This window comes from Bufo bufo, chromosome 3 (genome assembly GCF_905171765.1).
Source record: "Bufo bufo chromosome 3, aBufBuf1.1, whole genome shotgun sequence".
NCBI classification, from domain to species: domain Eukaryota; kingdom Metazoa; phylum Chordata; class Amphibia; order Anura; family Bufonidae; genus Bufo; species Bufo bufo.
Window position 1 is genome coordinate 116,936,357 of NC_053391.1, and position 12,255 is coordinate 116,948,611.

Sequence of the window (12,255 nt, forward strand, 5' to 3'; positions counted from 1 at the left end):
GGGGTCTGTATACATTTGTGAACTAATCTGGGGTCTGCAATAATTTTAGGGTTAATTTGGGGTTTAATCTGGGGTCTGTAAAACATTTGGGGCTTATCTGGTGTATGTATAAATTTGGGGTTTGTATGCATTTGGGGGCAGCTTTGGGGTCTTTATAAAGTTGGGGACTGATCGGGGATCTGTGTACATTTGGGGTCTGATCTGTCGTCTGTATAAATTTGAAGACGGAATTGAGGTGTAATCTGTGGTTTGTATAAATTTAGGGTTTGATATAGGGTCTGTATAAAATTTGGGGTCTGATCTGAGGTCTGTATGAATTTGGGGGCTGATCTGGGTTATATATAAATATGGGGCTGATCTGGGGTCTATATAAATCTGGTGTCTGATCTGGGGTCTGTGTGAATTTGGGGGCTGATATGAGGTTCCATCTGGGGTCTGTTTGAATTGGTGGGCTGATCTGAGGTCTGTATGAATTTGGGGGCTGACCTGGGATCTGTATGAATTTGGCGGTCTATATTAATTTTAGGGTCTGTGGTCTGCATTAATTTTAGGGTCCAGGAGTCAGTATTAATTTTGCAGTCTTGTCTTGGGTCTGCATTAAGAAGGGGTTATCTAGCCATGTCAAATTTCTTTTTGTAAACATTAGAATGCCAATGCAGTCTGTCAACTGACATTTAGAGGATTGCCTGCTCTGCTCTTTACAGTTTCAAGCCCCCATAAAATAGCATTATTATATCGGGGAGCCGGCGATGCGCTCTTCCCCTGCAGCGCCGCCGGCATCCCGCTAGTGAGGAGGAGCGAGGACGCGGCCGGCGTACTCGTCTCCATGGTGACGAGGGGGCGGGGAGGACCCGGCCGCGCACGATTCCTTAGCGTGGCTGGCGTCCTCCATCCCCTAGACAACAAGCAGCTGGGGAACTGAGCGCCGATGTCAATGAATCGGTGCTCAGTCAGCTGTACTGAGGTGCGGGACATGGGTCATGAGACGCTGGCCACGTCACATAACCCATCTAGTGGACCTATTGAAACAGGTAGAATATCGAGGTCACCACATAGCAGAGCTGAGTGCGGGATATTACCCCAATATCCGGCACTCAGCTCTGCTATGTGGTGACCTCGATATTCTCCACTCAGCTCTGCGGTAAGGATGAACTGCTCCTTATGATTTGTGCGCACTCAGGGGTAGGGAGATCTGATGGAACATTTTGCGCTGAAAAATCTACCTACCCCTAAGTGCGCATGCGTGGTGTACGGAAGTCCTTCTCCCGCGGCGCTGCAATTATTTTTTTGCTTATCCAGTGGATGTGCGCTTGCATCTGGCATCAAGCTATCAATTTTCCTACAGCCCTCCTATAGGGAAAATAAAGTATTACACAATGCTTATTGAAAACAGTAGGATGTCCATGTAATGCATTGACATGTCAGGCCCTACATAGATGCTTTGGCATCTGCTCTCTGCTCTGACTAAGGGCCTTTTCTATGAGCCGATGGTTGGGAATGAAAAATTCTTATTCCTGACAATTAAACATATAAATGTGCTGCTAATCACTCGTTCGGTACAATTATGGCAATAACAAATATGTATAGTTTTTACTTGTATTACTTTTGCACAATAATAGCACATCAGGTGTGCTGGGTGAGCCTTGCTGTAGTACTGTGAAGTAGGGGTCTTCAACTTTTGTACTGTTTGAGATACCTGGGCACTTGCCTGTACTATATTGCTAGTGGTTATTTTTGCTTTATGTCTTGTATTATGCATGCAGGTATTTAATGTGGCTTTGCTACCTTTTAATATGAAATCTCAATAAAGATGACTGCTTTACTGTGGTATTCTGGGTCAAGCACTGTGTTCTTTTTGCTGATATTGTTTGGTAGGGTACAATCTGACCGTGTATTTTTACGTGAGGCCTGTTTTTTGGTTTACACACGACCATATGGCTTTTTCAGTGTTTTGCGGTCCGTTTTTCACGGATCCGTTGTTCCGTTTTTTGTTTCCGTTGTGTTTCCGTTTCTGTTCCGTTTTTCCGTTCCATTTTTCCGTATGGCATATACAGTATACAGTAATTTCATAGATAAAATTGGGCTGGGCATAACATTTTCAATAGATGGTTCTGCAAAAAACGAAACGGAAGACATACGGATGCATTTCCGTATGTGTTCCGTTTTTTTGCGGACCCATTGACTTGAATGGAGCCACGGAACGTGATTTGCGGGCAATATTAGGACATGTTCTATCTTTAAAAGGAAACGGAAAAACGGAAATACGGAAACGGAATGCATACAGAGTACATTCCGTTTTTTTTTGCGGAACCATTGAAATTAATGGTTCCGTATACGGACCGTATACGGAACGCAAAAAAAAACGGCCAGTAAACGGGGGAAAAAAAACGGTCGTGTGCAGGAGGCCCTAAGAATAGTTCCTGGTAAGCTAGTAGTTTCTTGGTACCCGATTTGAGGGCTTCCAAACTTTGTCTTTCTCTCTATTTCTTTCATCTCTTCTTTCTCTTAAACTCTCCAGATTCTCTCGAAAAAAAATCACAAAAAATGTGAACTTTTTAGAAAATGTAAATTGAATTCACAAATTTTACAATCGATTTTCTCTTCTCCAGTCATCAATATGTTGTTTGAAGAGGCTGAGATGCTTCTACTGCTACAGAAATACTAAGGTGTTTTCATGAACACCAGATACATGTCAAACACAATATAATAGGAGAAATTTATCAAAATTTGTGTAAAGGAGAACTGGCTTAGTTGCCCATAGCAACCAATTAGATTCCAACTAAGGGCAACTAAGCCAGTTTTACTTTACACCAGTTTTTTTATCTTTAAGTGTGAATGATTGTTACTTTCCCAAATTTTTGACACAATTAGATTTTTCATTCTTAGTAATAATCAGATATTTTTCTTTCTACAGTTAGGCCCCTTTCACACGAGCGAGAATTCCACGCGGGTGCAATGCGTGAGGTGAACGCATTGCACCCGCACTGAATCTGGACCCATTCACTTTAATGGGGCTGTACAGATGAACGGTGATTTTCACGCATCACTTGTGCGTTGAGAGAAAATTGCAGCATGTTCTATATTCTTCGTTTTTCACGCAACGCAGGCCCCATAGAAATGAATAGGTCTGCGTGAAAGTCGCAAGCATCCGCAAGCGAATGCGATTTTCACGCATGGTTGCTAGGAGATGATAGGGATGAGCAACCCCGGACCCCATTAAAGTAAATTCACTGTATTATTTTCCCTTATAACAAGGGAAAATAATAGCATTCTTAATACAGGATGCTTAATAAAATGTTGCTTGAGGGGTTAAAAAATAAAAAATTTTTACTCACCTCATACTCTTGTTCGCACAGCCGGCATCGTCTTCTTTCTTCTTCCTTCAGGACCTGCAAAAGGACCTTTGATGACGTAAGATCCTTCTATCTTCATTCAGCAGGACCTGCGCTGACATCACCACGCTCACCACATGGTGAGCGTGATTATGTCATCAAAGCTCCTTTTGCAGGTCCTGAAAGAAGAAGAAAGAAGACGATGCCGGCTGCGCGATCTAGTGGATAAGGTGAGATAATTTTTTTTATTTTTTAACCCCTCAAGCAAGATTTTACTAAGCATCGTGTATTAAGAATGCTATTATTTTCCCTTATAACTATGTTATAAGGGAAAATTATAACATCTACACAACACCAAACCCAAACCAGAACTTCAGTGAAGAAGTTTGGGTCTGGGTACCACATTCAGTTTTTGATCACGCGCGTGCAAAACACATTGCACCCGCGCAATAAAAACTGAACAACGCAACAAAATCGCAGTCAAAACTGACTGAAATTGTGTGCACACTCGCACAGGTTTCCCACAATGCACCCGGGATGCATCCGGAGCAAATCCGAGACGCCCGTCTTAAAGAGGCCTTAAAGTTCTGAATCAGGAGTTTCCAAGGACAAGTTATTGTGAAGGTAATGGATGTTCACATGGCTTAGTGTGCCTTCACCCATGACAGATTTTGTTGCAGAAAGTTCCGCAACTGTGATTACGTTCCATTCACATGCATGGAGCAGGCAGAAATCCATGTGCTTGCTGCACCACTCAAATGAATTTAACAGATTTTCAGTTGTGGAAACTTATAAGTATGTGAAGGCATCCTTAACCCTTTTTTATATTTCCATTCACATTTTTGCGGGACAAGTTGTACTTTCTAATGCCACCATTAATTCTGGCATAGAATGTAGTGGGAAGTGGTAAAAAAAAATTCTAAACGGGGTGGAATTGGAAAATAAAAGCAATTCGGCGTTTCGTTTGCAGCAAAACTGAACCATGCCCTTCATTCTCTGGGTCAGTACGATTAGAACAATACCCCCAGGCATGGGATCCAGCCGGTTCTCTCCGGTTCTGCCGAACCATTTGTTAAAATTACAGCAGGTTCGCAGGAACGGTCCTGCAGCATAACATAAATGATTAGTTTCAAAACCCGGCGCTCCAGCAGCCGCTCACTCAAATCTCCCGCACGCAGCAACGCGCGCCCTGCGCAGGGCCGAAAGATGAATGCCCTTTTTGTTTTTTTCACTTACTAGTACTACTGCCGCAGCGCCGCCCGCTCGCCCGCCCCCAGCCTGCGTGTGTCGGCCGCTCGGAGTCATGGCAACACACGGTCACATGGGCTCAGGCCACGGGGGCGTGACTGGTGAGTGAGCGGCACTGCGGCGGCAGGAAGCAGCCAGAGGGATTGTCTAGAGGCGAGCTGACTGACACAGTCCAGACACAGCCGTCAGCAAGATTGAAGAGTCGCAGCCAGCAGGAGTCAGGACAGGTCAGGTCGTGTTATGGTAGTGACAACATGAATGGAAGGTGCCAGGGGGGGAGAAATGTGACAACCAGGATGGGGGGGAGAAATGTGACAAAATGGAGGATGGAGGGGGCCAGGGGGGAGAAATGTGACAACATGGATGGGGCCGGGGGGGGGGGGAGAAAGGTGACAATATGGATGGAGGGGGCCAGGGGGGGAGAAATGTGACAACATGGATGGAGGGGGCCAGGGGGGAGAAATGTGACAACATGGATGGAGGGGGCCAGGGGGGGAGAAATGTGACAACATGGAGGATGGAGGGGGCCAGGGTGGGAGAAATGTGACAATATGGATGGAGGAGGCCAGGGGGAGAGAAATGTGACAACATGGATGGGGGGGAGAAATGTGACAACATGGATGGGGCCCGGGGGGGAGAAATGTGACAATATGGATGGAGGGGGCCAGGGAGAGAAATGTGACAACATGGATGGGGGGGAGAAATGTGACAACATGGAGGATGGAGAGGGCCAGGGGGGGAGAAATGTGACAACATAGATTGGGCCGGGGGGGGGGGGAGAAATGTGACAACATAGATTGGGGCCGGGGGGGAGAAATGTGACAATATGGATGGAGGAGGCCAGGGGGGGAGAAATGTGACAATATGGATGGAGGGGGAGAAATGTGACAATATGGATGGAGGAGGCCAGGGGGAGAGAAATGTGACAATATGGATGGAGGAGGCCAGGGGGAGAGAAATGTGACAATATGGATGGAGGAGGCCAGGGGGAGAAAAATGTGACAATATGGATGGAGGGGGAGAAATGTGAGGGCTGATGTGACACAGGTGATTTGACAGGGAGGGGTGAGAAATGTGACATTGAGGGGGTGAAATGTGACATGGGGGGGCTGATGGCTGACATGGGGGCATGATGGCTGACATGGGGGGCTTATGGCTGACATGGGGGGCTTATGGTTGACATTGGGGGCTTATGGATGACATGGGGGGGCTTTGGCTGACATAGGGGGCTTATGGCTGACATGGGGAGCTGATGGCTGACATGGGGGCTGATCTGAGGCATTGGGGGTCTGATCTGAGGTCTGATTAACATTGGGGGTCTGATTGCTGGTCTGACCTGAGGTGTAATGGAAAATATTTTTTTCTTATTTGTTCTCCTCTAAAACCTTTTTGGAGCGCCAAAATGTAGCTTCGATTGTGTTGGCAAAAATCCTTGGACCAGCCCTGCTTGTCTTCCCTTCTTTTCTAGCAGCCAGCCCCGAGGTCTCCATCAAGTGCAGACTGCACACACAAGCCAGCCTGCAGTCTGCCTCCCCTGGCGCTGGCCAGTTTCACTCAGCGAGTGAGAGCACACAGAGATCCACATTAGCATGTAGTGTGGCTCCTCCCTCCTCCTCTCCCAAGAGTAAAATCCACAGTACTGCTTCTGTTGTTCTATTGGCTGGCAGCCTGCTCTGACATATTCAGCTGCCAGCCAATTATAGGGGCCAATTTTATTATAATAGTAGGGATTGGTGGGCAGTGTACAGACAGCCCAGCCTCAGTTTATTTAGGCACATTCTTAGGCGGGACATGTTCTTTTCTGCTGTTTACTGGTTGTGTGAGCACTGTGAGGTGACCACTAGAGGAACTGTGTAGCTTGGCTGCTCTAGTGCTTTGTTTTGTGTCTGCCCCCAGACCCCTCCCCCCCCCAACAGTTGATGTACCCTTCTGATGAGAATAAAAAACTGAACAAAGAATTAACAATGGAAAAAAACACCTACATCTTTTGTGACTATAACCACTCTCCTCCATATCAGTGGTATGTGCAGCTGTGCTACCAGTGCCAACATGTGGTCCTCTGTGCAGTGATGCCAATGCCATCACCACCTGTGTACAGACATGGAATTCAGCCAGTTCCCTCAGGTTCTCCAGATCCGGTTGTTAAAATTACAGCGGCAGCGGGAGATGAGCGCTTCCATTCCATAGTTTAGCTCCTAAGGCTTTTTAAAAGTTGGGTGGTATGTGTGTAGTCTATATATGGTGTATTTATGTGTGTTGCAAATATATGGTGTATGTAAACATGTGTCGTGACGATGCGTGTCCGCCGCTGAGTAGGGAACATGAATCCCACCAATGAATACCCCATATGTATAGGTTGGTATAGGCACCATGCTTGCATGTGTGGCGCTAGTAGCAAAGGGGTTAAAGGCTATGTACACCTTTGGAGTGATTTTTTTTATTATGATTGCATTTGGCTAACTTTTGGCTAAAAATGTTTTTTTCAATTGGCCTTTGTTAAAAATATTGAGCTGTTCTGTTACAAAGGGTTAACTGTTTTTCTAGCTGTGTAACTGATACTTTCACTTTGTGCCAATCATCTAATAAACCTTATCTCGAAACTACTGAGAGGTCATAAACACTTATTTAAGCAACATCCTTACCTGTAAGATAAGGACTGAGCTATAATGAGTGTTTAGGAGGTCAGAGTGCGGAGATACGAAGTTCATCAGCTCCTGGTCTGACGGAAAAGACAGAAAATCCAAAGGGTGCTACTAGAGCATCTGAGCTCTGTACGGAAAAAAGGACGCCTTATTTTTAATTAAGACCAATTTAACAAATAATTTTTAGCACAAAATGAGTGCAATGCAATAATAAATAAAAACTTGCCCCAAAGGTGTACATAAAGAAGTTTTTCCTTTAACAATATTTCTCACATAACCTATCCACAGGATAGGGGTAAATGTATAAAAGCAATGGGTCTGATTGCATGGACTCCTGCTGGTCACAAGTCCCCTGTATGAATGCAAAAATAGTGCATATGTGTGATCAATGTTCTTTACTACTATCATATTGCTGAGGGGTTGTGCTACTAATATAACACTATCACTTTCCCCAAATACCACCATTTATAAAAACGCTTCTTCTCTTTCCCTTCAATTACCACACCTATATATGCAGTGTCAGTTATGGATGGATGGACGGATGGATAAACAGACAGATAAATAATAGACAGATAACTTTAATGATTTTTTTTTTCCTATTTACATAACAGATGATTAGCACATGGTGCATCTGTTATAAATCCAGTTGCACAGCATTTTGGAGGTAGAAAATGAACTGGTTAGTGTCACATGTCCCACTGATGTCAGGACTAGTGTTGAGCAAAGTCAAAACTTTTTTTGCTTCGGTCAAAACTTCGTTTGACTGCTGTACAGAGATCCGTCTCCGTACAGCATTCAAATCTATGGGCTCCGGTTAGGTGAAATTCGTTATCGCCGAAGTCTCGCGAGACTTCGGTGAATAACTTCCAACTTTCATTTTTAAACTTGAAAACCATTTTAAAACTTGAATCCAAAGTCGGCTTCGGTACCGAGGTACCAGTAGGTACAGAAGCCGATTTGGGAATCAAGTTTTAAAATGGTTTTCAAGTTTAAAAATCAATGGCCGAAGTTATTTACCGAAGTCTTGCAAGACTTCGGGGATAATGAATTTCACCTCGCTGGAGCCAATACATTTGAATTCTGTACAGAGACGGATCTCCATAAAGCATTCAAGCAAAGTTTTGACCAAAGCGACTTCAGATCTAGGATCAACACTAGTCAGGACATAAGACATGCTCTAAGGCATGATGGGACAGCAGTGATATGACCATCCAGGATTTAGGCATGGGGGATAAGAGAAAACTGCAAATGAGGTAAATTTGAAAAAAAAAAATTGGGAAAAAAGACAATCCAAGAGGAAGTGAAAACATTCAGGGACAGGAGTACCCCCATAAATCACATGGTGTTAGTCATGTACTGTACATTATGAACCAGTACAAATCGTCCCACTTTATACACTGTATACTTATACTCCCTTCACATTGACATTATGGTTATTCCATCAGTCCTATTTTTCTCTTTGGTAGAATTGCAGAATTGCAACGTCTGCTGCACTATTTCCCCTATAAAACGTTAGAAATCTAACAGTCCGCTCATTATAAAGGGGGTTCTCTGTTATTTTTATATTGTTGGCCTATCCTAAGGCCATCGATGCAAAAAAATCCAGGAGAACCCCTTTAATAAATGGAACCAGTATTTGCCAGAATCCATTGCACTTACAGTATCCTTCGAGGCTCCTGTAATCATGGACGCCATAATACCAGTGTGAACAGTACCTCATAGAAGAAAGGGATGTAAATGAGCTCCCTTTCTTTCCAGAATTCCAGAGGGAGCATGTATGGCCTATAAGTCTCCTCACGTCGATTAAGGTGCTCTCTCCCCAAAGAAAGATAGTACCCCCCAAATCCAGTGCCCTATTAAAAAGATGTAGGAGATATCACATGGGTCATAAAAATGTCAAGCTCAATGTGAACATGCCCCCATTTTGCCATATTACTGAAATGACTTCCTGACATCAATGTCATCCTGCACATAAACCACCGGCTCTATCTCTCTTTACCATATCTCACACGTGGTTTGCACATATCCCTTTTCCTCTAAGGCACAGTAACCACTAGATTATTCGAAGTGAGGCAACCATCATCGGAAGGAGCATGCTGAGAAGATTATTTTCAAGTTGCCACCTCTGTGGATCCAAATATAAAGGTCTACACTGTTTACAGGTGAAGCTAGGAAACTAATATGTGCAACTCATTTCTTTTCTCACACTTATTGATCTCAGAGTTAAAAAATAAAACTGTTCAGGACAGACCACCCAAACATCATGATCTGAAATCGGAGTCCTACAGAAATGCATAAAATATATTATAAGAAACACACTAAGGCTAGCTCTACACGACGACAGAGCACAACTGCACTGCAACATTTGTCGCGAGACATTTTGTTGCACCAATGTCACGCGACAATTTTTAGAATGATAGTCTATGGTGTCGCACTGCGACATGTGACATGCTGCGACTGCGACGCAACAGTTGCAGAGAAATCTATTTCAAATGGATTTTTTTGCTACTGTCGTGTTGCAGTTGCAGCACTTCGACACCATAGACTATCATTATAAAAATGCTGCGCGACAAATGTCGTTGTGTAGACCTAGCCTGAGGCTCTGTTCACACTTGCGTTGAGAGGTTTCATAGTGATTTTCTTCATTTTTTCCTAAAATGGTAAGAATAATGCGTCATGCATGGTCCGTCCTGTCATTTTAAAGGGCAAATAAGGTTCCTGGGAAGAAACTCCAAGGAACCTCACTCAAGTTGATGGGGCCATCAGTAACCACTTACATTTGTTGGTGGATGAATCCGTCACAAATTCATGGCTTAGGTTATATGTGGAAAGCATAACTAGTGTGAACAAAGCCTAAGTGTAAGCCCAGTCAACAAGAATTTATATTCTACGCGCATTGCTCGCTTCATACTTGTGTTTCGTGGTTTCACAGGGGTTTATGTCAAGCTTTTTAGTCATTTTAACAGCAATATTAGCTCAGTCTTCAACCATTTTCTAGTCGTCAAAAAAACCAAAACACCAACGGAAACCGTGACGGCCCCCATTAAAGTCAACGGGTCTATGAGAATATGTTTGGATCGGTCAGCAAATGGAACATGATCCAAGTGTGAATACAGTTTTCCATATAAAGTGGATTATAAAAAGTCTACACACCCCTGTTAAAATGTCAGATTTCTGTGCTGTAAAAAAAATGAGGCAAATATAATAAAATTTCAGAACTTTTTCCTCCTTTAATGTGACCTATAAACTGAAATCTTGTAGGTAGAGGGATAAAAAAAATATAAAAATAAAATAATATGGTTGCATAAGTGTGCACACCCTTAAACTAATACTTTGTTGAAGCACCTTTTGATTTTATTACAGCACTCAGTCTTTTTGGGCATGGCACATTTTGACTTGGCAAGATTTGCCCACTCTTCTTGGAAAAAACACTCCATGCAACCATATTATTTTATTTTTATATTTTTTCTTCCCTCTACCTAAAAGATTTAAATTATAGGTCACATTTAAGGTGGAAAAAGTTCTGAAATGATTTATCTCTGTCTCATTTTTTTACATCACAGAAACCTGACATTTTAACAGGGGTGTGTAGACTTTATATATCCACTGTATAAGAGGCACTATATACAGGATGCACCGAGAAGAAGATACAGAGCATGAGGCACTATATATGGTTTCACAGAGCGTGTGGATCTATTTATAAGGGGGGCCAAACATGTGGCTCTATAAACAGGGGTGTGTAGACTTTTTAGATCCACTGTATATATATATTATATATATATATATATACATATATATATAATGCTTGCATTTGTCGTCTTAAAAATCATCTTTTTTGACAATGAAGAAATTAAAAATATATTATCTGTTAGCTCACAAAATAATATCTACGCTATCATTATAATAGTGTATTTATAACGCGCTTTATGAAAAGTTTGACTGAATCAACTTTCCTTGCAGCATTATAGGATTGTCTGATGTGAAATTAAAGCAAGTTCTGCACAAAGAAAAGAGCGAGAGTTAAAAAGCAGAATCCTCCCCTCTGCTGGTCTACATTTGACTAAATTACTATGGCGTACGACACAATCCACATCCACCGCTTACTTTCAGTTCTAGAGACGGAGAAAGCATAGACTTAGCATCACAACACCCTACAAGTAATAGCTGTGACATATGTAGTTATTATGTCTTTATGCCCCTATGCTGACCATACACCAAATAATGTAATAAGGTTTACCTGCAGTCCTATGTAAGACACAGAAAACATTCATGATCAAAAAATCATCCTATCACAAAGAGTTCAATAAGCTGATACACATGTGTCAGATAAACATATAGTACCGGTTACATATAGAAAGACATAAAGAGAGGTTAGAAACCCACCAGCCGTAGCCCCCGAATGAAACACTGCGTTTTCTTCTGAACATCTGTGCAGTTCCTGCTCGACTGAGCGTCTCTAGCAACGACTTCTTCTCTTGTGCTGAGCACAGCCGGAGGAGGAGAGGGGAGAAGTGGGCAGGTTGGGAGGACAGCAGCTCCTGCTGCTGATCTTGGTGTGAGATCTGGTGCTTCAAGCTTGGTGGGAAAGTCACTTCTCAGTTTCCTGTGTGGTGCTCCTGTCTGCTGACCGACCCTGTGCAGCTTTTCTCATCTACTGAACTTTTTACTATTAGGGAGGAGTTTTAGTGCATGTGCTGATTGTTTTCTTGTAACTCTGTGCTGTATATACATATACACGTCCTGTATACACATGCACTCAATGAATGCTGCAAAGCAAGTCGGATATTGTGTGGACCTATTCGTATTCACTTGTTTTACTGATGTGAAAATCAAGGTGGTTGTCCAAGTACCCAAAGAATAAGCACACTGAAAATTGACTTTTACTGATTCTATTCACTTTAATGGGATAGTGTGCCATTTACATGCAATGTTTTAAAGGGGTTTTCCTCTGGATAGGTCATCAGTATCTGATCGGTGGGGATCCGACACCCAGGAACCCCGCTGATCAGCTGTTTGGGAAAGCACCAGCGCTC

At 43.1% G+C, this 12,255-nt stretch overlaps 1 protein-coding gene across 5 annotated transcripts in view; it reads right to left on the reverse strand.

The window, feature by feature from the left end:
• The window catches only part of RAP1GAP2 (RAP1 GTPase activating protein 2), a 685,016-nt gene extending 673,194 nt beyond the window's left edge, over positions 1–11,822 (reverse strand). For 2 of the 5 annotated variants that reach the window (XM_040423484.1, XM_040423485.1), the window contains exons 1-2: positions 11,606–11,821; positions 8,938–9,075 (exon numbers count right to left, since the gene is read on the reverse strand). In XM_040423484.1, the coding sequence (XP_040279418.1) occupies positions 8,938–9,075; positions 11,606–11,649 (182 nt within the window). In that variant the 5' untranslated portion in view covers positions 11,650–11,821. Of the gene's footprint in view, positions 1–8,937; positions 9,076–11,605 lie in introns of all 5 variants that reach the window. The other 3 variants (XM_040423489.1, XM_040423483.1, XM_040423487.1) reach the window with 3 other exon arrangements.
• Between the last annotated feature and the right edge of the window lie 433 nt (positions 11,823–12,255).